General features: G+C 42.8%; 1 protein-coding gene across 1 annotated transcript; it reads right to left on the bottom strand.

Annotated features, from left to right (window-relative positions):
• Window positions 1–1,679: 1,679 nt before the first annotated feature.
• LOC120020587 (phosphatidylinositol 4,5-bisphosphate 3-kinase catalytic subunit alpha isoform-like) lies at window positions 1,680–23,710 on the bottom strand. Its single transcript, XM_038964290.1, has 21 exons — window positions 23,481–23,710; window positions 22,151–22,561; window positions 21,765–21,974; window positions 21,047–21,297; window positions 20,392–20,637; window positions 16,493–16,578; window positions 16,044–16,149; window positions 15,178–15,330; window positions 14,683–14,817; window positions 14,187–14,311; window positions 13,880–13,961; window positions 13,481–13,645; window positions 9,836–9,939; window positions 9,013–9,184; window positions 8,665–8,771; window positions 8,354–8,475; window positions 7,874–7,952; window positions 6,953–7,123; window positions 6,256–6,373; window positions 5,456–5,607; window positions 1,680–5,293 (listed from the first exon to the last, which is right to left on the bottom strand). The coding sequence occupies exons 2-21, from the start codon at window positions 22,500–22,502 to the stop codon at window positions 5,023–5,025; spliced, it is 3,207 nt and encodes a 1,068-aa protein (XP_038820218.1). The 5' UTR covers window positions 22,503–22,561; window positions 23,481–23,710; the 3' UTR covers window positions 1,680–5,022.
• Between the last annotated feature and the right edge of the window lie 562 nt (window positions 23,711–24,272).

Genomic DNA, 24,272 nt, shown 5'->3' with positions numbered 1-24,272 from the left:
AGGTATTTCTGTTTTGTTTTTTTATACATTTGCAAATGTCTAAAAACCTGTTTTCACTTTGTCATTATGGGGTATTGTGTGTAGATTGCTGAGGAGTTTTTTATTTAATCAATTTTAGAATAAAGCTGTAATGTAACAAAATGTGCAAAATGTCAAGGGGTCTGAATACTTTCCAAAGGCCCTTTATCATAAGATGAATACATTACACACGCAGACAGCTGGTGGCACCTTAATTGGGGAGGACAGGCTCAAACTAATGCCTGGAATGGAATAAATGGTTGTGTTTGATACCATTCCATTCACTTCATTCTAGCCATTAACATGAGCCCGTCCTCCCCTCAGCAGCCTCCTGTGATTTCACGTGATGGTCAAACATATTGTAATATACTGTAAATCCTCCATCACAGAAAATATAGGGCTTTACTCCTCCATCATGCTCAGACTCAGGTTACTAATGGACATAGGCCTAACTGTACTGTAGGCTAATGCGTTATTGAGTTGCCTATCCCCATTCACAAGCTGGCGTGGGCCAGATGCCCTGGGAGTGTTAAACAATTATGTCATTGAGTTAATATCTCCACATGTCCATATCTTTTCCTTTTACATAATCAACATTGCATGAATAATACAAGTTGTTTAGGTATAGTAAAATCATGAATAATTGATTCATAAACGTATGTTTATGAAACTCCTGATGTCACGGTTATATAAAATGTGATTGGACAGTTCAGTCTTTCCACCAACAACTTGGGAGACCAACATGGCAAGGAGGCTTGGCAGAACACATCCAGTCAGGTAGGAAACCCTTTAGTGGCCACCTGTATTTGTGTGTGTGTGTGTGTGTGTGTTGTGTGTATTCCATATGATTGTATGTGTACATGTTCCTATGTCACAGGAAGATCCTCCAGGAACAGGTGTGGGTAGGGACAGGGCCAAGGCCCAGGTGATAGTCTCCGGTGTTGGGGAGGACAGATCATCATCCTGGGCTTCACCATGTACTTTCTGGTTAGGATCACTCTGGTCAAACCCCACCTAAACAGGTAGGAAGGCCTTTGCGTCCTGTGTTGGAAATGACAGGCTGTGGTCTATCTTGGGTTAGTTATGAATTTTCTTGGGTCTCTACTGGTGGCCTGGCGAAACTCAACCAGAGACTGGAGCTGGGTAGTGAGGCAGCAACGGGTAGGCAGACACTGACGGAAAAAACACACAGGGCAAATTCTACCAGCTCCCAAGGTGGTCTAGCTCTCCTATGTAGGATAACTCAAGTCAAGGTGACAGTGGCATACTACAATGTGTATTGGAACATAGCCAGTGACAAGACATGGAGATTATATATTGTGTAGGTGATTCCCACTGTATGGAAGGAAGTCAATGGGCTGATGCAGTGTGAAATGGAAAAGAGGATTACGTTACCAACTATCTCCTGGGATGTTAGTTTCATGCACTAGGACTGTAGGAACTCCTACTGCATGTCTGAATTTGCTGACTTGAAGGAAACATTTTCCTGGTCTGGTTACTCATAGCAGGTACTTTGTCGATATGGGGTAGCTTTTAGCCTGGAGATGAGGCTAGATCTTACTGACACTGAATGTATCAAATTGAAACAATTTAGGATTCTTTTTTATATATATATATTTTTCTTTTTAATTATGAGATTAATGATAAAATGAGGCAAGAAATGGATCATTAGAAATGACATTTATTGGTTCTCAAAATATCTGGGGATACAGAGAAAATAGTTTTTTTAGGAAACAGTACAATGAGTGAATGAATACAGGGTTCTATCCAGACATGGTACATGAATTAGTATGAAAGAATAATGAGTGCATAGTACAGGTCAAACGATATTTACAGGGATGAATAGATAACTTATGAATAGTGGGTTTTGAAAACATGCAGGATAGCTTTTCCTCGTTGTGCTTTTACACTGTGCTCATAGCCAGAACAGCAGACCTTCAGTGAAACACCACTCGATACATTCTCCTCCTTACCAAACTCATGTTGTCCTTCATCACTAGTGTCTCATATTTCAATAACTACAAGCTGTCTAGCGGGGTGTGAAACCATGTACTATGCATAATTCCACTTTTTTTGTTTAGTGATTATATTTTGAGTTAGTCTACATTTAGAATACAAAAATATATTACCTCTGTAGTTACTCAAGGAAAGCGATTTACACACATAAAGTTCATGGGGGCCAGACATTATTCCCTTGCCCCAGGATAGTATTGCTTATCTTCATGGTGTGACGACATTGTACCTCACAAGTAACAAAATGTCATTTAAAACATGAACTTCAAGTAAACAACACTTGGTTGAACAAAGGATCTTCAGGGACCTCATGCATTAACAGTGAAAAGAAAAGGATGACATTTAACCACAATGAAAATGAAAGGGAAAATGTTCTATGATAGCGCTTGCATATTGTTTGTAATATGGTTATTGTAGTTGTCTTGTTTTGAATGGGACCTGCCCAACCATCTGTAACCTGCACAGAAACACACACCATGTCATTTGGTAAAAATTGGCAAACAACTGACTAATAAAAGTATCTTTATCCAATGAGAATTGCAGAATCCACACTTAAAAAAAGGGCAGTTGTCAGGGAAGGCAAAACCACAAATTCACCTGTTACACTTTTATTTTATTGATCTTTAACAACTTTACTGAATAGGGAGTTCATATGACATAGAATGCTGGGGAAGTCTGTAATAGGGTCAAATCTATACATACTTGTATTCTGAAAATATAGGATGAAGCAAATTCCAATTCACCCAAAAACAATCTACGGTGGTTCCAAACGCTTTCTAAAATCTACGGTTAGATTTAAAAAAAAAAAAAAAAAAAAACTAAAGTGAAAGGCTATTTTTTTTATTTATTTACAGTTCTTCCAGAGTCATCCTGTCAGGGAAGAAATCGGCGATACTGTCAGTGCATAATTGTGCATTCGTCTTCTGTGTACTGTCTTGTCTGTACAGTTGATAGACACCTTTAATGCTGTGTATATGATTAGATACTCCCATCGACTCTACTTTGCAGTACAGTACATAAAGATCACAAATTGCATAGTGTAACAGAACTATAACATTGCACATCCATTTTGCCCCCCATTTCCCTTTAAAAATACAACCCGCAAAAAACAACAAAACGAAGAGGATGAATTCAATGAATTTACAGTTATTTTCTGTCAGTCATCGTAAACTTCTGTGTTGCATCCAACTGGGTGCTGGACGGCAAGCATTTTACGCCAGAACGCTGCACACGCATCATAATACTGATGGACAAACAAACAAATACTGTAGAGATCAGTGCTACAAAGGAGATACACAGGGATTGGAATAGTAGTGACTCATGGTAAGACTGATAAGTCAGATGTAGTAGGAGATATATATATATCTATATAGTACTTTGGCTCAGTAGAAAATGAAGACTAAAAAGGAAAAATGTATGCATACAAGACCATTGGGATACTTCTGTACAAAATCTCAAACTTTGAGGTCACGAAACATGACTGTTTCCATCTGAGGAGGGGGGGGGGGGGGGAGACAAGATGTGTGATCGTCAATTGAGATCAAACACGATTTGTCAGAGTTCTGTTCGCTAGTCTTAGAGTTGACAGCAGACGATGAAAAGGACATCCTAGTGTCTGTCAACCATCCATCACTGGGAATTAACAATGCTGGTGGTATTCTGGGTTGTGTTCATGGGCACCAAGAGGAAGAAAACATGATTGAAAGAGACTGCCAAGATTTGTCCAATAATAATTATTTTTTGGTTTTCCGTATCAAACCATTTTCCGTTGCGTGCCCTGGGCAGGTCTTCACGGTATCCTGGTGTGTTAGCAGGACATGACCCTGGGCAGGTCTTCACGGTATCCTGGTGTGTTAGCAGGACATGACCCTGGGCAGGTCTTCACGGTATCCTGGTGTGTTAGCAGGACATGACCCTGGACAGGTCTTCACGGTATCCTGGTGTGTTAGCAGGACATGACCCTGGGCAGGTCTTCACGGTATCCTGGTGTGTTAGCAGGACATGACCCTGGACAGGTCTTCACGGTATCCTGGTGTGTTAGCAGGACATGACCCTGGGCAGGTCTTCACGGTACCCTGGTGTGTTAGCAGGACATGACCCTGGGCAGGTCTTCACGGTATCCTGGTGTGTTAGCAGGACATGACCCTGGGCAGGTCTTCACGGTATCCTGGTGTGTTAGCAGGACATGACCCTGGACAGGTCTTCACGGTATCCTGGTGTGTTAGCAGGACATGACCCTGGACAGGTCTTCACGGTATCCTGGTGTGTTAGCAGGACATGACCCTGGGCAGGTCTTCACGGTATCCTGGTGTGTTAGCAGGACATGACCCTGGGCAGGTCTTCACGGTACCCTGGTGTGTTAGCAGGACATGACTCTGGGGGGCAGGCTTTGATATAGGGGGAAAAGAACGGCCATCATATCGGTATCGGCTGATAATACAATAGATCGCTTCATCTTAAAAATGACATAACTTTTGCAAAACGGTTGTTTACAATCGTGGTTGTTCCCCTAATTTTACAAAGAAAAAACTGTGGCCATATTGCCATACCAATATGAGAAAGATAATGTCCAGTAAATATGATTATCACATCAGCCCGTAATTTCCGTATCGATGCATACCTAATATCCACTTTTGGCGCCTCCTAGTGGATGGTATACAGATGTGCATTTCCCTCAGAGCTCAGAAGTTAGCAGATGATGTAGCGATCCGTTCTAGCCTCTCAATTCACTCTATTCATCCAATGGCTCTATCCATTCATAGCTCCATCCGTAGACGCTAGCGTTGTCCGCTCTGCCATCTCAGCTCATGGCGTGCTTAACTGGCGGAAGGTGTAGAGATCCCCTCTAGTCTCTCCGTTGACACACAGTCCAGGCGGATGGTGTAGAGATCCGCTCTAGTCTCTCCGTTGACACACAGTCCAGGCGGATGGTGTAGAGATCCGCCCTTGTCCTCTCTGCGTTGCTGCTACTCTCCGGGCAGATGGCCCCTCTCAGTTCATGGCGTGCTGGCGGATTGTGTGGAAGATCCAGTCCATCTTGGTGGTCCAGCCGCCGTGGTGGGCGTCGTTCATCTGCTTCATAAAGTAGTCCAGGGCCTCCTGCTCCGTCTTGTCCAGCGCCAGGGTCTTGCGGATGTAAGCTATGTCGTCGAAGGACTGCAGTTCGGGCATCCCCGAGCCCAGCATCATGGAAAACAGGTTGATGAAGAGGTTGGCGTGCTGCCGGATGGCCAGGTAGGCCTTGTAGCACATCTCCTGGAACCTGGTGGGAATGGAAGAACAACGGTGAGGGACGATTAGTCTGGGAAATGTTGAACCTAGCTAGGTTAGGAGATGTGTGTGTGAGATAAATAAAGTTGCATTGTATTACCGGTTGGAGTAATGATATCATTCTGTAACATAACACAAAATAGTGAAACTGTACCTCTCAAACTCCCTGGTTTTGGTGCACTCCTGGGTTCCTTTACTGATGACGATTAAGAAGTCCTGTGTCAAGACGAAGGGCACCCGCTCTCGCTTGTAGCCAAATTTCTTCTTCTTGTGATCCAGGAAATGGCCAAAGTCTATGTGGAATAGCTGCAAGGAGAAAATATATATATATTTTTAAATGTAACCTATAACCAAGGAACGTCAAGAGAAAAGAGTAGTGTGTAGGGTTGCAAGAATCTGGTAACTTTCTCAAACTTCCCCAGTTTTTCAGAAATCCTGGTTGGAGGATTCTCGGGTTTCCGGCTTATTCCAGGAATCTTCCAACCAGTTCTACCTGCTACATAGAGCGTGTTGTTTTGAGAGCGGAGGAGCATCTTTACTCTATTCTCCCCTACTGCACCAGTCATCAATTATGTGTCAGTACAATAGCTTAGGTCCAGTTTTTCTCAAGTACTCATTACATTGTTGCTAGTGGTAGTTCTAAATGATCCTGTAATTACACAAGTTGTTTTTGTTTACATTGTGAACATAGTAGCTTCTTGACATCATAAATCTTAGTAAAATAACCAGTGGTGTATAGTCGAGGCCATATGCAACCAAAATGTACTTTATTTAAAGTCACAAAATAGAATGAACTTCGTGCGTCAAGATTTGAACCTCAGATTCTTGAGCTTGGATCCTGCCATTGGACGTGACGTAGCGCAGGCAGTGAAGCAGCTTTCCTTGATTTAGAAGGAAGCATTTCCTCAACGGCTGACGGCTATAGTGTAGCAGGGCCATTAGTATGTGAAGTACCTGTCCATCATCTTTGACCATGATGTTGCTGTTGTGTCTGTCACCGATCCCCAGGATGAAGGTGGCTACGCAGTAGCCCGCACATGACCGTGTGAACAAGTCAATGGCCTGGTCGTACCTGGACACAGTTTAATGGGTTTTCCGTGAGTCAATGGCATTTAACTGAAGAGGAAGTTGTCATAACCCTAAGGCATTTAACTGAAGAGGAAGTTGTCATAACCCTAAGGCATTTAACTGAAGAGGAAGTTGTCATAACCCTAAGGCATTTAACTGAAGAGGAAGTTGTCATAACCCTAAGGCATTTAACTGAAGAGGAAGTTGTCATAACCCTAAGGCATTTAACTGAAGAGGAAGTTGTCATAACCCTAAGGCATTTAACTGAAGAGGAAGTTGTCATAATAGGAATACCAAACACAGTACAATCCACTCCTAAGCAATTCCAGGAAACCTTTGCCCTGTGGAGAATAAACTTGATGTTGTCCCCCCATAAGCAACGGACTGTTCCAAATAGTTTCTCTGCTTGGAACTATGAAATGTCTCACCAAATCTCTATCCATTACAATAGTATCATTTAGAATTAATTAGGATTGCTTAGAATGAAGCAATGTAGAAGAACGAAGCTACGTAGGCCTACTGGGCATGCGTTCTATGTAGTGTTCAAGTGTGGCTATTGGAACCTAGCCCAGGCATCACTCACATCTCCCCCCTGTTCTTGTCCTTGAGCCACTGGTGCAGCGTGTGGCTGTTGAACTGCAGCGCCCCCTTCAGGCCTCCTTTACACTGGATCTGCATGATGGTGTGGGAGTTTCTCACCACCTCTATCAGGCCCACGCAGTCGCCGATAGACAGGCAGCCGTAAGGCAGCATCCTGAATGACACAGAGGAAGCAACAGGATATATTTCAATTGATTTAAAACAGGAAATCCCATTTGAGACCAAGAAGCCCGCACACAATCATACAAATTCACAATTCCAACAAAAATATACAATATTTACAAACAACTTAAGAAAAGTAACTTACAAAATATGATCATGAAAAAGATTGGATGGGTCTATAAATCCCTCAAAATACTACAGTCCAACACATCTATGCCTCCGTCTATCCAAACTCCTTCTTTAACCTCTCCTCTATCTATACTGATTGAAGTGGATTTAACAGGTGACGTCATTAAGGGATCATAGCTTTCACCTGGTCAGTCTATGTCATGGAATTCCAACCTATGAGGTTGGAATAATACTGTGGAATTGTGAAAATTATAATAATTCCCTTTTAGTGTAAGAGCTGTTTGAAAAGACAGCCTGAAATGTCAGCCTGTTTTGGCGGGATGGAGTTTTGGCTTGCCTGTGATAAATTAGTTAATAGACCAATAAGAAAACGACCTGACTTTCAATCCACCTACATGGACATTCTTCCTGCTCGTATCTCATTTAGGCTACACAGGTTTCAAGTTAACAATTTACATCTATCAGCTCCTACAGAGAGGTAATGAACTCAACAGTTTAATGAATTGGACAAGTCGCTCCTAATTTTAGGCTCCTGCTATTAAGGAGAAGAACACGAAGGGTGAAATCGACTATTCATGCGTGCTGCTGCCGAGCGGCTACAAAGAGACAGTACCTGAGATCAAGGCCCTGGTTCTGCCAGATGTTCTCCATTATTCTAATGATCTGCAAAGTCAGCATGTCCTGCCTCAGATCTGAAGGAGACAGGGGGGGGGGGGGGTGGAATAGCAAGATGATGAGCAGTCCAAGCTTTGATCACACTTTAAAATGCAGCATTTCCCAAACTACCCCAAGGGGTGCATGTTTTGGTTTTTGCCCCTAGCACTACACAGCTGATTCAAATAATCAAAGCTTAATGATCAACGTTGAATAGTTGAATCAGTGGTGTAGTGTTAGGAGCAAAAACCAAAACGTGCACCCCTTGGGGTCCCCAGGACCGAGTTTGGGAAACCCTGCTTTAATGCATTATGAATCGGTGCCAGGGCAATCCAAAGTGAGTTTGGGGACATGCATGTAAAATGGAATCCTGTAAGCATGTTTATCGTCTAGTGAGTCAAGGGGGTTGAGTGATTCGATATGCATTAGCGAGACATACCATCTCCGTTTTTAAAGATGATCTCGTTGCTCTGGAAGAGCAGCTCTGACATCATGTCAGGGTTCTCCCAATTGAGCCACAGGGGCCGCTTGGCCGATGACATCATCCGGCACTCTTCCAAGCTGAAAGATAGTAAACATTGTATCAACACGGAGGCGCTGAGAATAACATTAAGAAAACATTTGACCTGTCATTAACCCTCAATTTCACAGGACACATTTCTTGGTTTCTTTGTTCAAACATTCCGGGGAAATATGTGGACGTTTGTGGTCATGTCTACTGCGTTTTCTGGATTGAAAAAGCGTCTGTACCGGAGGTTTCCCAGCTGGTGCGCTGGGTTGAGTGGAGAGGTGAAGCTCTGTAGGGCATCCATGTAGTCAGGCCGTTTCATCTGCTCCACCAGGAACTTCATCTGAACCTGAGGGCAGAGAGAGAGAGCGTCACTTTACTGCAAGGAGTCCATAGTCGTGAAGACCATTTGGGCCTGTTGGCTTGTAGAGCAGTTCCACTCGTTTTGCTTAGTATCTCTAGTTTGTTGTATGATTGTGTGTTGTTCTTTTGTGTTGTATTGAGGATAAGAAAAACTTGGTCATCTATTGAGGCTTCCATGTTAGGGCGTGAAGTGGAGTGGAAGGGCCTTGACCACAGCGTAAATTGACCTTCTGGGCCTCGTCCTTCTTCTCCTGCTTGAGGAGGTCGGTAAGGTTGATGAGTTTCTCCATGGCCTCCACCTGTCTGCTCAGGTGCTTGAGGTACATGCCACAGGCCCGGCAGTAGGACTCCAGCAGCAGGCCAAACCGCTGGCTCACAGTCTTGTTGTGCATCTCCGACCTGGAGGCAGAGACAATAACTTATGTGATTGTGAACTACGGTTCAGCAGCAGACCTCTTCTACGATATGCTACTCCAAATATACAATATAAATCGTTTTGCACCATTAATAAGTAGATAATGCATTTTCATTCAATAATCTTAGTATGGCGAAATAAATAAGGCTTAGTTAATTCATTTAGACTTAATTTAACAGATAGATACAGCCCAACTGATAAAACTGCACAGTATGGATTTGTAAAGTTCAAATACAGCATAGTCTTGACCTTCAAGATATATCGTCAATGTCAAATACCATCATATGAGATTTAATCATATATCGACCTCATTGTGCACCCTCATACAAAATGTACAAGAGACTTCTCAAACTGCATGACCCATAGAAATGTATGCAAAAACATTTCCAAAACACATGTCTTGTGATTACGCAAATAAATGCATGAACACACAGTGAAAATAAACGTGTAACTTGATCTGGCGAATTGCGCTTGGTCAGCTTTTCTTTATGTAAACCCTGATATGCACAAATTAAGCTTTTTAGAGGACCTTGGAGAAAGATGTATTATCCCAGCAGAATGGCATTCCAGCTGCCTGTGGCAACTTCAAGCCATCCATAATACACACTGTGGAAACAACCGGAAAACAAACTCACTTGAGATGCCAAAAGAAGAAATGTCCTATCCGCTGATTGGTCAAAGCCTTCTTCAGCAGGAAGCGGGCCAGCGGGTTGTCGAGGTACTGTTCGTACTTAAGAACCTGGTGGCCAGAAAAAAAACAGGGCACGTTTACAACACACACCCACATACAGTGCATTCGTAAAGTATTCAGACCCCTTGACTTTTTCCACATTTTGTTACATTACAGCCTTGTTCTAAAATGTATTAAATATTTGAGGTGAATAGTCGATTTCACCCTTCGTGTTCTTCTCCTTAATAGCAGGAGCCTAAAATTAGGAGCGACTTGTCCAAATCATTAAACTGTTGAGTTCATTACCGCTCCGTAGGAGCTGATAGATGTAAAATCTTAACTTGAAACCAGTGTAGCCTAAATGAGATACGAGCAGGAAGAATGTCCATGTAGGGGATCAAATTGTCACCAAGACTATTTACATTGACACCCCCCCCCCCCTTGTTTTTACACTGCTGCAACTCTCTGTTTACTATCTATGCATAGTCACTTTACCCCTACCTACATGTACAAATTACCTCAACTAACCTGTACCCCCACACATTGACTCAGTACTGGTACCCCCTGTATATAGCCTCTTTATTGTGTAACTTAATTTTTTACTTTAGTTAATTTAGTAAATAATTTCTTAACTCTAATTTCTTGAACTGCATTGTTGTTTAAGGGCTTGTAAGTAAGCATTTCATGGTAAGGTCTTTTTACCTGTTGTATTCAGCACGTGACAAATAAAATGTGATTTATGTGGATTGAAAATCAGGTCTGTGCCTCGACACAATCCTGTCTCGGAGCTCTACGGACAATTCCTTCGACCTCATGGTTTGGTTTTTGCTCTGACATGCACTGTCAACTGTGGGACCTTATATAGACAGGTGTGTGCCATTCCAAATCATGTCTTATGAATTGACCACAGATGGCCTCCAATCAAGTTGTAGAAACATCTCAAGGATGATCAATATAAACAGGATGCACCTGAGCTCAATTTTGAGTCTCATAGCAAAGGGTCTCAATACTTATGTAAATAAGGTATATCTTTTTTTAAATTTTATATATAAATTAGCATAAATGTCAAAAATGTCTGTTTTTGCTTTGTCATTATGGGGTAGTGTGTGTAGATTGTTTTTTTCCTTCATCAATTTAATACATTTTAGAATAAGTCTGTAACGTAACAAAAAGTAGAAAAAGTCAAGGGGTCTGAATACACTGTAAAGCAAAAAAGATTACTTTAGCAAACCACAGAAAGAGATCAGACGGAATAAATCCACCATGTAAAATAAAGCAGTTAGCCTAAGGGGTCACATTGAATTCTGTCATTACGTAGTGTTAATTATTTAAAACATTGTCAGATGGTGTCAAAACCCCAACTATCAAGATGGCAGTGGCATTCATGTTGAGTCAAAGAAAATTTATAGAATAGTATGTGGTTTCTATGTGGCCATTCTGTCTCTACACAGCACAGACTATGAGTGGGTCGTATTACTGTACCTGGATCAGCTGGACGAGGTATTCAGAGAGTCTGTCTGGTAGGTACACTACCGTTCAAAAGTTTGGGGTCACTTAGAAATGTCCTCGTTTTTGAAAGAAAATAAAAATAATTCTCCATTAAAATATCAAATTGATCAGAAATACAGTGTAGACATTGTTAATGTTGTAAATTACTATAGTAGCTGGAAACGGCGGATATTTAATGGATTATCTACATATGCGTACAGAGGCCCATTATCAGCAACCATCACTCCTGTGTTCCAATGGCACGTTGTGTTAGCTAATCTAAGTTTATCATTTTAAAAGGCTAATTGATCATTAGAAAACCCTTTTGCAATTATGTTAGTACAGCTGAAAACTGTTGTGCTCATTAAAGAAGCAATAAAACTGACCTTCTTTAGACTAGTTGAGTATCAGGAGCATCAGCATTTGTGGGTTCGATTACAGGCTCAAAATGGCCAGAAACAAAGAACTTGCTTCTGAAACTCATCAGTCTATTCTTGTTCTGAGAAATGAAGGCTATTCCATGCGAGAAATTGCCAAGAAACTGAAGATCTCGTAGAAACGGGAACTGGCAGCTTCCCTTCACAGAACAGAGGAAACTGGCTCTAACCAGAATACAAAGAGGAGTGAGAGGCCCCGGTGCACAACTGAGCAAGAGGACAAGTACATTAGAGTGACTAGTTTGAGAAACAGACGCCTCACAAGTTCTCAACTGGCAGCTTCATTAAAGTACCCACAAAACACCAGTCTCAACGTCAACAGTGAAGAGGCGACTCCGAGATGCTGGCCTTCTAGGCAGAGTTCCTCTGTCCAGTGTCTGTGTTCTTTTGCCCATCTTAATATTTTATTTTTATTGGCCAGTCTGAGATATGGATTTTTCTTTGCAACTCTGCAAAAAAAAACAAGATAGACTGACGAGTTCCAGAAGAAAGTTCTTTGTTTCTAGACATTTTGAGCCTGTGATCAAACCCACAAATGCTGATGCTCCAGACACTCAACTAGTCTAAAGGCCAGTTTTATTGCTTCTTTAAAATCAGCACAAGTTTTCAGCTGTGCTAACATAATTGCAAAAAGGGTTTTCTAATGATCAATTAGCCTTTTAAAATTATAAACTTGGATTAGCTAACACAACGTGCCATTGGAACACGGTTGCTGATAATGGGCCTCTGTACACTTATGTAGATATTCCATAAGAAAATCAGCCGTTTCCAGCTACAATAGTCATTTACAACATTAACAATGTCTACACTGTATTTCTGATCAATTTTATGTTATTTTAAATGGACAGAAAATGTGCTTTTCTTTCAAAAACAAAAGACATTTCTAAGTGACCCCAAACTTTTGAACACTAGTGTATTTATTACGGTACCTGGACCAGCTGGATGAGGTAATGAGTCTGTCTAGTAGCTATGTATTACTGTACCTGGACCAGCTGGATGAGGTATTGAGTCTGTCTAGTAGCTATTTATTACTGTACCTGGACCAGCTGGATGAGGTATTGAGTCTGTCTAGTAGCTATTTATTACTGTACCTGGACCAGCTGGATGAGGTATTGAGTCTGTCTAGTAGCTATTTATTACTGTACCTGGACCAGCTGGATGAGGTATTGAGTCTGTCTAGTAGCTATTTATTACTGTACCTGGACCAGCTGGATGAGGTATTGAGTCTGTCTAGTAGCTATTTATTACTGTACCTGGACCAGCTGGATGAGGTATTGAGTCTGTCTAGTAGCTATTTATTACTGTACCTGGACCAGCTGGATGAGGTATTGAGTCTGTCTAGTAGCTATTTATTACTGTACCTGGACCAGCTGGATGAGGTATTGAGTCTGTCTAGTAGCTATTTATTACTGTACCTGGACCAGCTGGATGAGGTATTGAGTCTGTCTAGTAGCTATTTATTACTGTACCTGGACCAGCTGGATGAGGTATTGAGTCTGTCTAGTAGCTATTTATTACTGTACCTGGACCAGCTGGATGAGGTATTGAGTCTGTCTAGTAGCTATTTATTACTGTACCTGGACCAGCTGGATGAGGTATTGAGTCTGTCTAGTAGCTATTTATTACTGTACCTGGACCAGCTGGATGAGGTATTGAGTCTGTCTAGTAGCTATTTATTACTGTACCTGGACCAGCTGGATGAGGTATTGAGAGAGTCTGTCGTCTGTTAAGTATTTCTCAAGGCACTTCACGGCAAAGTCTCGAATCATGGGATCGGGGAAGTTGCAGTCCAGCAACTCCATGGCTTGTTCTGGCTTTATGGCTGGCCAGTCCTTCAGAAGGCAATACATCTGGAACAAAGAACAACAAATATAAAAATGCATGTCTAAAATAAAATGCAAAGTTCGAGGAAATGTAAAAAAAAATAATTAAAAAAAAAATATTTACTGACATGACCGTCTCAGAAATGGAACCAAATGGCTAAATGAGTCAAATCAATTAAAATGAATATGCAGCAAATAGCTCATGCTATGCTAGGCTATAAAAAAGACAAGTGTCAACAGTTAAAATGTGAGACTGTTTACCTGTGCAACCTCATCTCTGGAGTTCCATTTCACTGCCAGGAGAATCTTGGGAAGTATCTCTGGGATAGTGCCGCAGTAATGTCTACAGGAGGAGAGTATAGTGCATTAGTTTCCTCTCCTAACATCACATACTGGGCCTGTTAGTAGAAGAGCTTGTTGAGTAGCTTGAGCAGGTAACCAAACAATTTCAGAAAGGAAATGTTAGATAGATCTTGCGAGGGTTTTGTTTATTAGTTTTTCATAACAAATATGCATTTGTTGATGAAGTATACCCACTGTATGTACACACACACACACTGCATGTTACCTGTGCCTCCACAGGAAGTCCTTCTCCTGCTCAGTGATTTCAGACAGTGGGTCTCTGTTACACACCAAGCGCAGCTGTTCGTTGTCACTGTCCGTCAGGGGGTTGTCCCTCGCCAGTCTGTTACTCTGCAATAGAGACCATTATGCTGCTAATTAAACGACAGTACTGGTGGGAAACAGGGTTGTGTTCAATAAACACTCCATTGTACAACGTTTTGCAACAGAAAACTAAAATCTGTGTTCTTATTGGACACACTCAGGTAGTACCCTCCCTGTTTCAAGATGGGGGGGGGGGGGTTCTTCCTGTTTTGAGCCTACTGAACATGCCTCAGGGAGAGACACTATGAATGAAATATGAAACCACAGGCGTCTCAGGTTGTGCGGTGACTGCTAGTGACGTCTCTAGTACACCCAACTTGTCAAATGCATTAAATCATCATAACAGATTAATGTACAATGTTAATATTGACTTGGAAACACAAACACTTGGGAATTACCAAACCGGTGTGGCAGTAGTTGAAGCCCAGCTCCCGGGATATGTTACAGTTGGCGTGCTCCTCGATGGCCGGCATGTCGGGGAACTTGACCGGGTTACTGAAGTGATCAAACTCCAGCTCCAGGCAAGGGGTTTCCTGTGGGCCCATGGTAATATAATGAAAAGGTCACAAGGGGTCATTCAAAAGGGCCTTAAGAGAACCATGGTGTCCTATTGTGGGGTTAGGTGGCGCGTCAATTAGTAATTAATAAGGGAGATAAGAGGCTTAGACAGCTAGAGGGGAGGTTTATTGCTAGCCGCTCGAGCTGTATGTGAATGGATTTGGGGTCGTGATGGTGTGTGTAACTTTGTCTCTGTAGGTGTGTGTAGATGTGTGTGTGTGTAGATGTGTGTGCGGCTTATCGTTCGCCACTCTAGCTGTGTGTCTTTGCATCGGTCTCTGCGTGCGTGCGTGCGTGCGTGCGTGCGTGTAGTCGAGCTAGCTAACACCTCCGACCTTGTTTGGATTGGAGCCAGTGACTCCGATGGCATTGAGCAGGTCTTCCAGGCCATGGGGCACAGGCCACAGGTTGAGGGCCATCTTCCCGGCCACTAGAGTGTGGGTGTAGTCAAATAGATTGATGTTGCCCCAGGCTAGCGGACAGTGCTCCTGCAGCAACAATAGAGCAACGTTGGATTGGATTGTAATCAAATGTATGGAGTTGGATTGGAATCGTGGTTAATGTAAATAGTTAAATTATTTTGTTAAAGGATATAGCATTCCAAGCAATGGAAGGATAAAATTGAAGGCGATGGTTGCACAAAGACAACAGCAGGATTGGTCAAAGCCAGGAAATGTACTGGTAATGTATTTTTTTCCCGTATCCATCTGCAACAGGAGTCTCAAACTGGCGGCCCGAGGGCCACATCAGACTCAAAAGCTGCTTCGCTCTAGCCCCCCCATGACAACACTAAGACCGATATTGCCCCCCCGCCCTGACAACAGTAACACCGACATAGGCCCCCCCTGACAACAGTAACACCGACATAGGCCCCCCCGCCCTGACAACAGTAACACCGACATAGGCCCCCCCTGACAACAGTAACACCGACATAGGCCCCCCCTGACAACAGTAACACCGACATAGGCCCCCCCTGACAACAGTAACACTGACATAGGCCCCCCCTGACAACAGTAACACCGACATAGTCCCCCCCTGACAACAGTAACACCGACATAGGCCCCCCCCTGACAACAGTAACACCGACATAGTCCCTCTGGTATTTTGAGTTTGAGACGTAGTTTCTGACAGGGGGAAAAAAGTTACTTTTGGTTTGGTCAAACTAAGTTCCTGGCACTGGTAGGCAGGAGGGAGAGCTCACCTCTTTAGCCCCCTTCCTCCCTTTCACAGAGCAGATGGACAGACAGAGGCGGGCGGCACGTGGGATGTCTGGAATGTACATGTCGTAGTTCAGCCACTCATTCCACCTGGGTTGGACAACAAGAACATTTCCCCCAATCAATCAAATAAACATACTTATGAAGCTAACAATAGGCTTCGCTATTTTACAAGGAGCACATGTGAGCCTAAGTTGAAAAATAAAAAGGCACACCGAAAGACATTTAGGAGCACAATGAAAAGTAAAAAAAAGGTAGAATTGTTCATTTTTCTTGGCACACTGGTGCTCCTAAATTAAAATTCCAGGTCGCACAGCAAAATACTTGGGCGCATATGCGAGTAAAAATGGTCTCACTGTAAAGACCTGCAGTATGTGATTCAGCAAGTACTTCATTAAGAAAGCACAGTTTATTATGACGCTGGATGGCATACCTGGGATTTGAGCATGGCACGCGCTGAGTGTTCACATTGTCACACAGCTGCTCCCCACCGTGGTAGATCCCAGTCCGGACATAGATCTAGATCAATAGCAGAGACACATCAATAATTTACATAGATGCCTTTGATACAGAAACTGACATCAAGGACATCAGGGCCCAAACCAGATCTATTCAGATATTACATCTAAATGTTGTTCCTCTTCATCACGAGGACCTGCACTGACATGTACAACAGAACTGACAACAGGATCGTTCGTGTTCAGTGGGGAGAAAACCTTTTGTAAAGGGGTACTGCCTGAACTTGTTCATATGGCTATATATCAAATCAAATTGTATTGGTCACATACACCCGCAATAACATCCGCTAAATATGTGTATCAAAATGCTCCAACAGTGCAGTAATATCTAACAATTCACAACAATACACACAAATATTAAAGTAAAATAAATATCAGGACAAGCAATGTCGGAGTGCTAGCACAGACAGGAATATGTTCCGGGATTCATCCAATGCCATTTGGGAGTATACCACCTCAGTCACCGACTTCATCAATAATAAAGTGCATCAACGACGTTGTCCCCACAGTGACCGTACGTACATTTCCCAACCAGAAGCCATGGATTACAGGCAACATCCGCACCGAGCTAAAGGTAAGAGCTGCCGCTTTCAAGGAGCGGGACACTAATCCAGATGCTTATAAGAAATCCTGCTATGCCCTCAGACGAGCCATCAAACAGGCAAAGCATCAATAAAGAACTAAGATTGAATCCCACTACACCGGCTGTGATGCTCTTCGGATGTGGCAAGACTTGAAAAATATTATAGACTACAAAGGGAAACCCAGCCGCGAGCTGCCCAGTGAAAAGAGCCTACCAGACGAGCTAAATGCCTTTTATGCTTGCTTCGAGGCAAGCAACACTGAAGCATGCATGCGAGCACCAGCAGTTCCGGACGACTGTGTGATCACGCTCTCCGTAGCCAATGTGAGCAAGACCTTAAAAAAAAGTCAACATCCCAAAGCCGCGGGGCCAGACGGATTACCAGGACATGTACTCCAAGCATACGCTGACCAACTGGCAAGTGTCTTCACTGACATTTTCAACCTATCCCTGACCGAGTCTGTTATAACTACATGTTTCAAACAGACCACCATAGTCCCTGTGCCCAAGAAAGTGAAGGTAACCTGCCTAACTGATTACCGCCCCGTAGCACTCACGTCGGTAGCCATGAAGTGCTTTGAAAGGCTGGTCATGGCTCACATCAACACCATCATGCCGGAAAGCCTAGACCCACTTCAATTCGCATACCACCCCAACAGATCCACAGATGACACAATCTCAATCGCACTCCCCACTGCCCTTTCCCACCTGGACAAAAGGAACACCTATGAGAATGCTGTTCATTGACTATAGCTCAGCATTCAACACCATAGTGCCCACAAAGCTCATCACTAAGTTAAGGACCCTGGGACTAAACACCTCCCTCGGAAACTGGATCCTGGACTTCCTGACGGGCTGCCCCCAGGTGGTAAGGGTAGGCAACAACACATCTGCCACGCTGATCGTAAACACTTGGGCCCCTCAGGGGTGCGTGCTTAGTCCCCTCCTGTACTCCCTGTTCAACCACGACTGCGTGGCCAAGCACAACTCCAACACCATCATTAAGTATGCTGACGACACAAGAGTGGTAGGGCTGATAACAGACAATGATGAGGTAGGCTATCGGGAGGTGAGAGACCGGGCAGTGTGGTGCCAGGACAAGAACCTCTCCCTCAATGTGAGCAAGACAAAGGAGCTGATCGTGGACTACAGGAAAAGGAGGGCCGAACAGGCCCCCGTTAACATTGATGGGGCTGAAGTGGAGCGGGTCGAGAATTTCAAGTTCCTTGGTGTCCACATCACCAACAAACTAGAATGGTCCAAACACACCAAGACAGTTGTGAAGAGGGCACAACACCTTTCTCAGGAGATTTGGCATGGGTCCCCAGATCCTCAAAAAGTTCCTACAGCTGCACCATCGAGCGCATCCTGACTGGTTGCATCACCGCCTGGTATGGCAACTGCTCGGCACCTGACCGTAAGGCGCAACGGAGGGCAGTGTGTACGGCCCAGTACATCACTAGGGCCAAGCTTCCTGACATCCAGGACCTATATACTAGGCGATGTCAGAGGAAGGCCCAAAAAATTGTCAAAGACTCCAATCACCCAAGTCATAGACTGTTCTCTCTGCTACCACACGGCAAGCGGTGCCAGAGCGCCAAGCCTAGGACCAAAAAGCTCCTTAACAGCTTCTACCCCCAAGCCATAAGAGTGCTGAACAATTAATCAAATGGCCACCCGGACTATTTACTGTACATTGACCCAACCCTTTGTTTTTACACTGCTGCTACTCGCAGTTTATTATCTATGCAGTCACTTTACAAATTACCTCGACTAACCTGTACCCCCAAACATTGACTCGGTACAGGTACCCCTGTATATAGCCTCGTTATTGTTATGTAATTTTCTTGTGTTACTTAAAAAGAAAATGTTACTTTATTTAGTAAATAGTTTCTTAACTCTCTCTTGAACTGCATTGTTGGTTAAGGGCTTGTAAGTAAGCATTTCACGGTAAGGGCTACACCTGTTGTATTCGGCGCATGTGACAAATAAAATTCGATTTGATTGACTAAAATACAGTAGAATAGAATACAGTATTTACATATGAAATGAGCAAATATGAGCCCAAGCCCCCCAAAAATAACTGAATTAAAATAATGATTGTGCTGTTATATAATACATAGTCTACCGCATATTACACATGGCAGAAAAACATTCACACACAGTAAAGAGACCCCAACATAGTGACTTAAGATCTCTTCGGAACATAATTGGTCTAGACTAAATAAATCAAATTCAGATTTAGCCTACAATTATAGTAAATTTGTTTTAGATTTTGAATAGCCTAGTAAGAGGGCTTTTTTATATAATTAATAGGCTGACAATACCTTCAGCTACAGAATATCTAACCACTGCGTTTCTGTCTCCTCCCTCCCCCTCTCCTTCATTCCTTTCTCCAACACGCAGAGACTCAAACTAAGCACTGGGTAGCTGCAGGAACAGGGTTGGAGAGCCTATGGCATGCAGAGTTTGGGCACAATATCACCTGTGGCACAGCGAAATGACCGGAGTAGCCTACCCAACTTGAGTGAAAAATGTACCGGCGGGAAAATGTCCTCCATTCGCTATTCCAGTGCATATGGATTTTTTTTTAAATCCCCTGCCCATTTGATTATGTGGCATTCTAAATTGAAACTAATTTTACATATTAGTAAAGATTAAATTGAGAAGTCTGATGGGTGAAAATATGATCACTTGAGAGAACAGCGTGAGGCAAAGAACAGAGCACCAACTTTTTTTGTGTGAATTAAAATTCTTGCTTACTATAAAATCATAATATAATGTCACAGGACTTATAAGCATATATTGTATGCTAACAAGCCTACAGCCTATGACATGGCACATATCCAGATAACATAGAGTAGGCCAACTCATTTTCTTTTCTTCTGAAATACATTTTCTTCATATCATGTTTCTTTAGACCTGCCTAAAATAAATAATGAGTTTATTGTGTTGGTGTATAATCAATTGATTTATTAGACTTTTTTTAAATGTAGATGTTCCAAAGGCAGGCATCAGAGGCTTGTATGCATGGAGCCTGGAGATGCTAAAAGTGTTTGTTAATTAACGTTCAATTACCGTGAGACCGGCAGTCTTTTGCATGACAATAACCGGCTGACAAAAATGGAATGACCGCCACAGCCCTAAACACAGGTATTCGTTATCAGTTGCAAAACATTTCATTACGATATGCTCTACTGAACACAACCCAAAAGTCCTCAAGTACAGTACCTTGTCAATGTCCCTGATGTTTACATTGACATAGGTTGCGCACAGTATCCTGATCCTCAGCGTGCCGTTGATGGTCCACAGGGACTTGGTGGCCGTCTCGCCGTTCATATAGGGCGTTGCCGTGGAAATGCGTCGGGCGTACGAGGGCATGGTAAAGGTGTCGATGGGCAGCTGGGAGTAAAGGCTATCCTTGGCCATTAGCATGAGGTTGGGCATGCGCCCCAGCATGATGCAACTCCTCACGTACTGGAAAGGAAAGGCATAGACATAAGGACATTAGACACTACACCAAGCCAGAGGTAATTGAACATGCAACGAATGGCTACCTATGTTTTGCGCATCTGCTTTTACCGGTGTAACATTGCTAGCTAGTCATTGGCCAGTCATTCTAAAAGGCTTCAGACAGGATTCAAAGGAAGAATGTCCTAACAGAGTACGCTTGTAAAAGTGTTCTTTTTTTCTTATTTTTTCTCTCTCAAACGCCAACATTTCAGATCAGACTGTTGCCATAAAAAGCAGCATTTGGGAATTATTTCTTTGGTATCATATTTAAAAACACACCGGCAAGAGACAAACTACATCAGATGTGTAATTGTATTCATATTCAAGACATGGAGTACGCGTCAGAGCAATGTGTGTGTGGGTCTGTGTTTACCTTGTACTGGCTAAGGGGGTACTTCTCCAGCAGGTACTCGTCACAGCCGCACACCTTAAGGATGTACTTTCCCTGATACTCCTGCACACACATCTTGAGCTGCTCGTGGGACAGCAGCATGCTACGCGTCTTCTTGCGGATGGCCTCTGCGATCACATGCTCCGGCACGCAGTCGTGATTGATCTTCAGGGTGTACTTCTGCTTGTCGTTGCTCGGTGACACGATGACCCAGATGACCACTATGATTTGACCTGGGGGAGAAAATAATATGGTGGTCAGTCACAGGGTCCTGAAAAAATATGTTACTACAGTAACATGGCAAAAGTAAGCGAGGTAAATGTTCAAGTCTTCCACCATCCAATCAGAAATGTCACACCATGTCTGATTGTATTACTTAAAAAATAAATATACTTTAGTTTATTTAGTAAATATTTTCTTAACTTCATTTGATGAACTGCATTGTTGGTTAAGGGCTTGTAGGCAAGCATTTCACGGTAAGGTCTACTGGACTAAGGAATACCTGTTGTATTCGGCGCATGTGACAAATTTAATTTTAATTGATTAAAATCACATAAACATATTTAAAACAAGTGGATGGTGATTCTGTCAATGTTTAGAATAGTGTCGGTTTATAGAATATTAGGCTGTACGTGGCTGGGACATTTTGCCTTTCCCAGACCAAAACCTTCTTTATGTATCACTGTCTCCCATTTCCTACCTTTGTCAAGCTTATTGAAGATGTGCTTGGGCAGTTCTACTGACGACTCTACATTGGGAGGGTAGACGTACAATGCTCTACTGATGGGTCCATTAGTGTCTCGGAGGTCCACAGACTCCTTGCAGACATTCAATATGTTTCTTCTAAAGTCCTGCACTTCCGAGTCCTTGACCAGGTCAAACTCGCATATAGGCATTCCTATTGCAAAACCTGTACAAAGAAAAATAACATTTCATGTACTCCTTCCTATAGCTTCAAGATACATTGTATCAAGCTTAATCACACTCAGTATTCATGAATGAAATTTGAAAACAGCCAGATGTCACACTATACTCAAAGAAAGCACCTATGTGACCAAATATAAAGAATACGAGAGACATACATACCAATTTCTCGGTTGAGTATTTTCTCCTCTCGGTTGCCCACTGGTTCGATGACTTTCAGGAAGGCCTGAAAAAGCCTGAGGTCGCACAGTCTCCTTGTCTCATCATAGAACTCCTCTCTCTCAGCCTCTTGGGTAACGCTGACAAAGATGTAGGAGGTCTCCTCCTGTAGGAGGTGGTGGAGAGGATACTTCCTGGCCTCTTTGAAGAGTTCGTGTTTGACCGAGATGAGTGTTGCCTCACGTGTGCACACCAATGTCAGAATCATCCCATTTGGGAGAAGGCAGTCCACCTGGATGCTCGGGGGCATCAAGTGCATGCCCCATAGTTCCCCAGAAGACGGTCTGGGAGGCATGGTGGTCAGGTCGGCTGCTCCTCACTATGCTAATAATTAGGATGAGACGGGTCGACCAACTGGACAGAGAGAGAGGGGGACAATTCCATAAGACGCAGTGACCTGTTTAAAAAATCTCCATACTGCTAGCTAAATATATTGAATGAGAGTGGAAGTGCAAAAAACGAATTACTATCACATTATAAATCAGGCGGTTGCTTACAGTACATTATAAAATGATGAACTCAAATTGTTCATTGTCCCAGAAAATGTAAATGCATGGGGACAGCTCAAGCATGAAAAAGGACATATGTTGCTCAAAGAAAATATTTCACATAACAATAGGTAGTTTGGTAGCTAAGTGGAGAGGTTGACAGCTCAGTCAGTGTAATCATTAGCTAGCTAATGAACAAGCTGTCACAACAAGCAATGCCAATGGAATTTGAAGACAGTAGCTCGCTGGTTAGCTAGCTTGCTAATAAAGTAACTAGTTAGCTAGTTGTTTAGCTAATTTGGCAACATATTAATTCAGAGAAATATGAGTCTATTAGGATGGCAAAAGTTCGAGAACTAACCGGCAATTGTTATTTTATTTTTCCTTGCTAGAATGCGTCTAGTTACAGAGTTAGCTTAAACATTTAACCTAGCTAGCTAAAACACCGGTGCTACTACCTAGCAAGTTTGCTAATATTAGCTGACAAACCGCTAGCCATTAGCTAGTTGTTTGTGCCGACTTAGCTAGCGTGTGCCAGCTAGCCTAGCTAATTGTCCAATGCCTCATTATGCAACTATGCCGTACTGTTGTCTCGTTGAAAAGTATGTATTTATTTGATATGCATTTTGACACCTTTTCTCTTTTATGATTAAATACCTGGCATCTGCAGACAAACAATAGTTTGGTTATTGTCTCGCGCAAGTAACGCCCTGTTTTCACTCATAACAGGCAACTTTCTCCCGATAATAGCTAGCTAACGTTAGCTAAACAAACCCAATTCGTACCCGTTCTACACCTCCTCAGTCGTAGCGCTTGCTTGCACCTCCATCCAAGTCTCAGGGCAGTCCGATTTCTCAACAAAGACGTCGTTGGCTATAATATATAGTTTTCCCAAGGAATAAGTTCATTACATTCCATGGTGTGAAGTCCACCCCAATAGCGAAAAATACTGCATTTTGATGGCTCACAAGCCGCTAGTGTTCGTTTAGCCAAAGCTAGCTGCCTGACTTCTCGTTAGTACCGCCCCATACATAGGCCCCCGTGGCATCGGGCTTTGACCTCGAAGATATGATGCATAGAACGTTCTCTGTCGTTCTTTTCAAACACTGTATTCCATTTCACCAACAGCATTTTATACATTTGACATACAGCTTAAATAAAACACACTCTTGAAATAAAATTGTTCAATTCTGACAGCATGGCAACACAATTCAAGTAAAAATGCATTAATAGTAGGCCAGGAGTTGGTGGCCAGGGATTGCTATTAGGGAGGACCACGGGTGGGTTCCACTGATGGTTTGAATCGAATGTTTTAATGATGGACTTGAGCAAAACCCTGACCTACAGCCCACCAGAGCCATTACGCTTTCTTCTATGAGGTTTAATGGCGGTTAACATCCAATAAATGTTGCATTACGGCCACCTACTAGACTGGAGTATACGTCCCTTATACTTTGCTTGGATTGTTATTATTTTTTAATTAAAAAAATACTAATAAATCAACAAATACCCTACCATGTAACCGTACAGTCACTAAAAACCTACCACCCAACTCTATTTTAATATATCTAACCCTA

This window comes from Salvelinus namaycush, chromosome 25 (genome assembly GCF_016432855.1).
Source record: "Salvelinus namaycush isolate Seneca chromosome 25, SaNama_1.0, whole genome shotgun sequence".
Classification (NCBI taxonomy): domain Eukaryota; kingdom Metazoa; phylum Chordata; class Actinopteri; order Salmoniformes; family Salmonidae; genus Salvelinus; species Salvelinus namaycush.
Note: the sequence above shows the minus strand (reverse complement) of the source record. Positions and strands in the feature narration are given on the sequence as shown.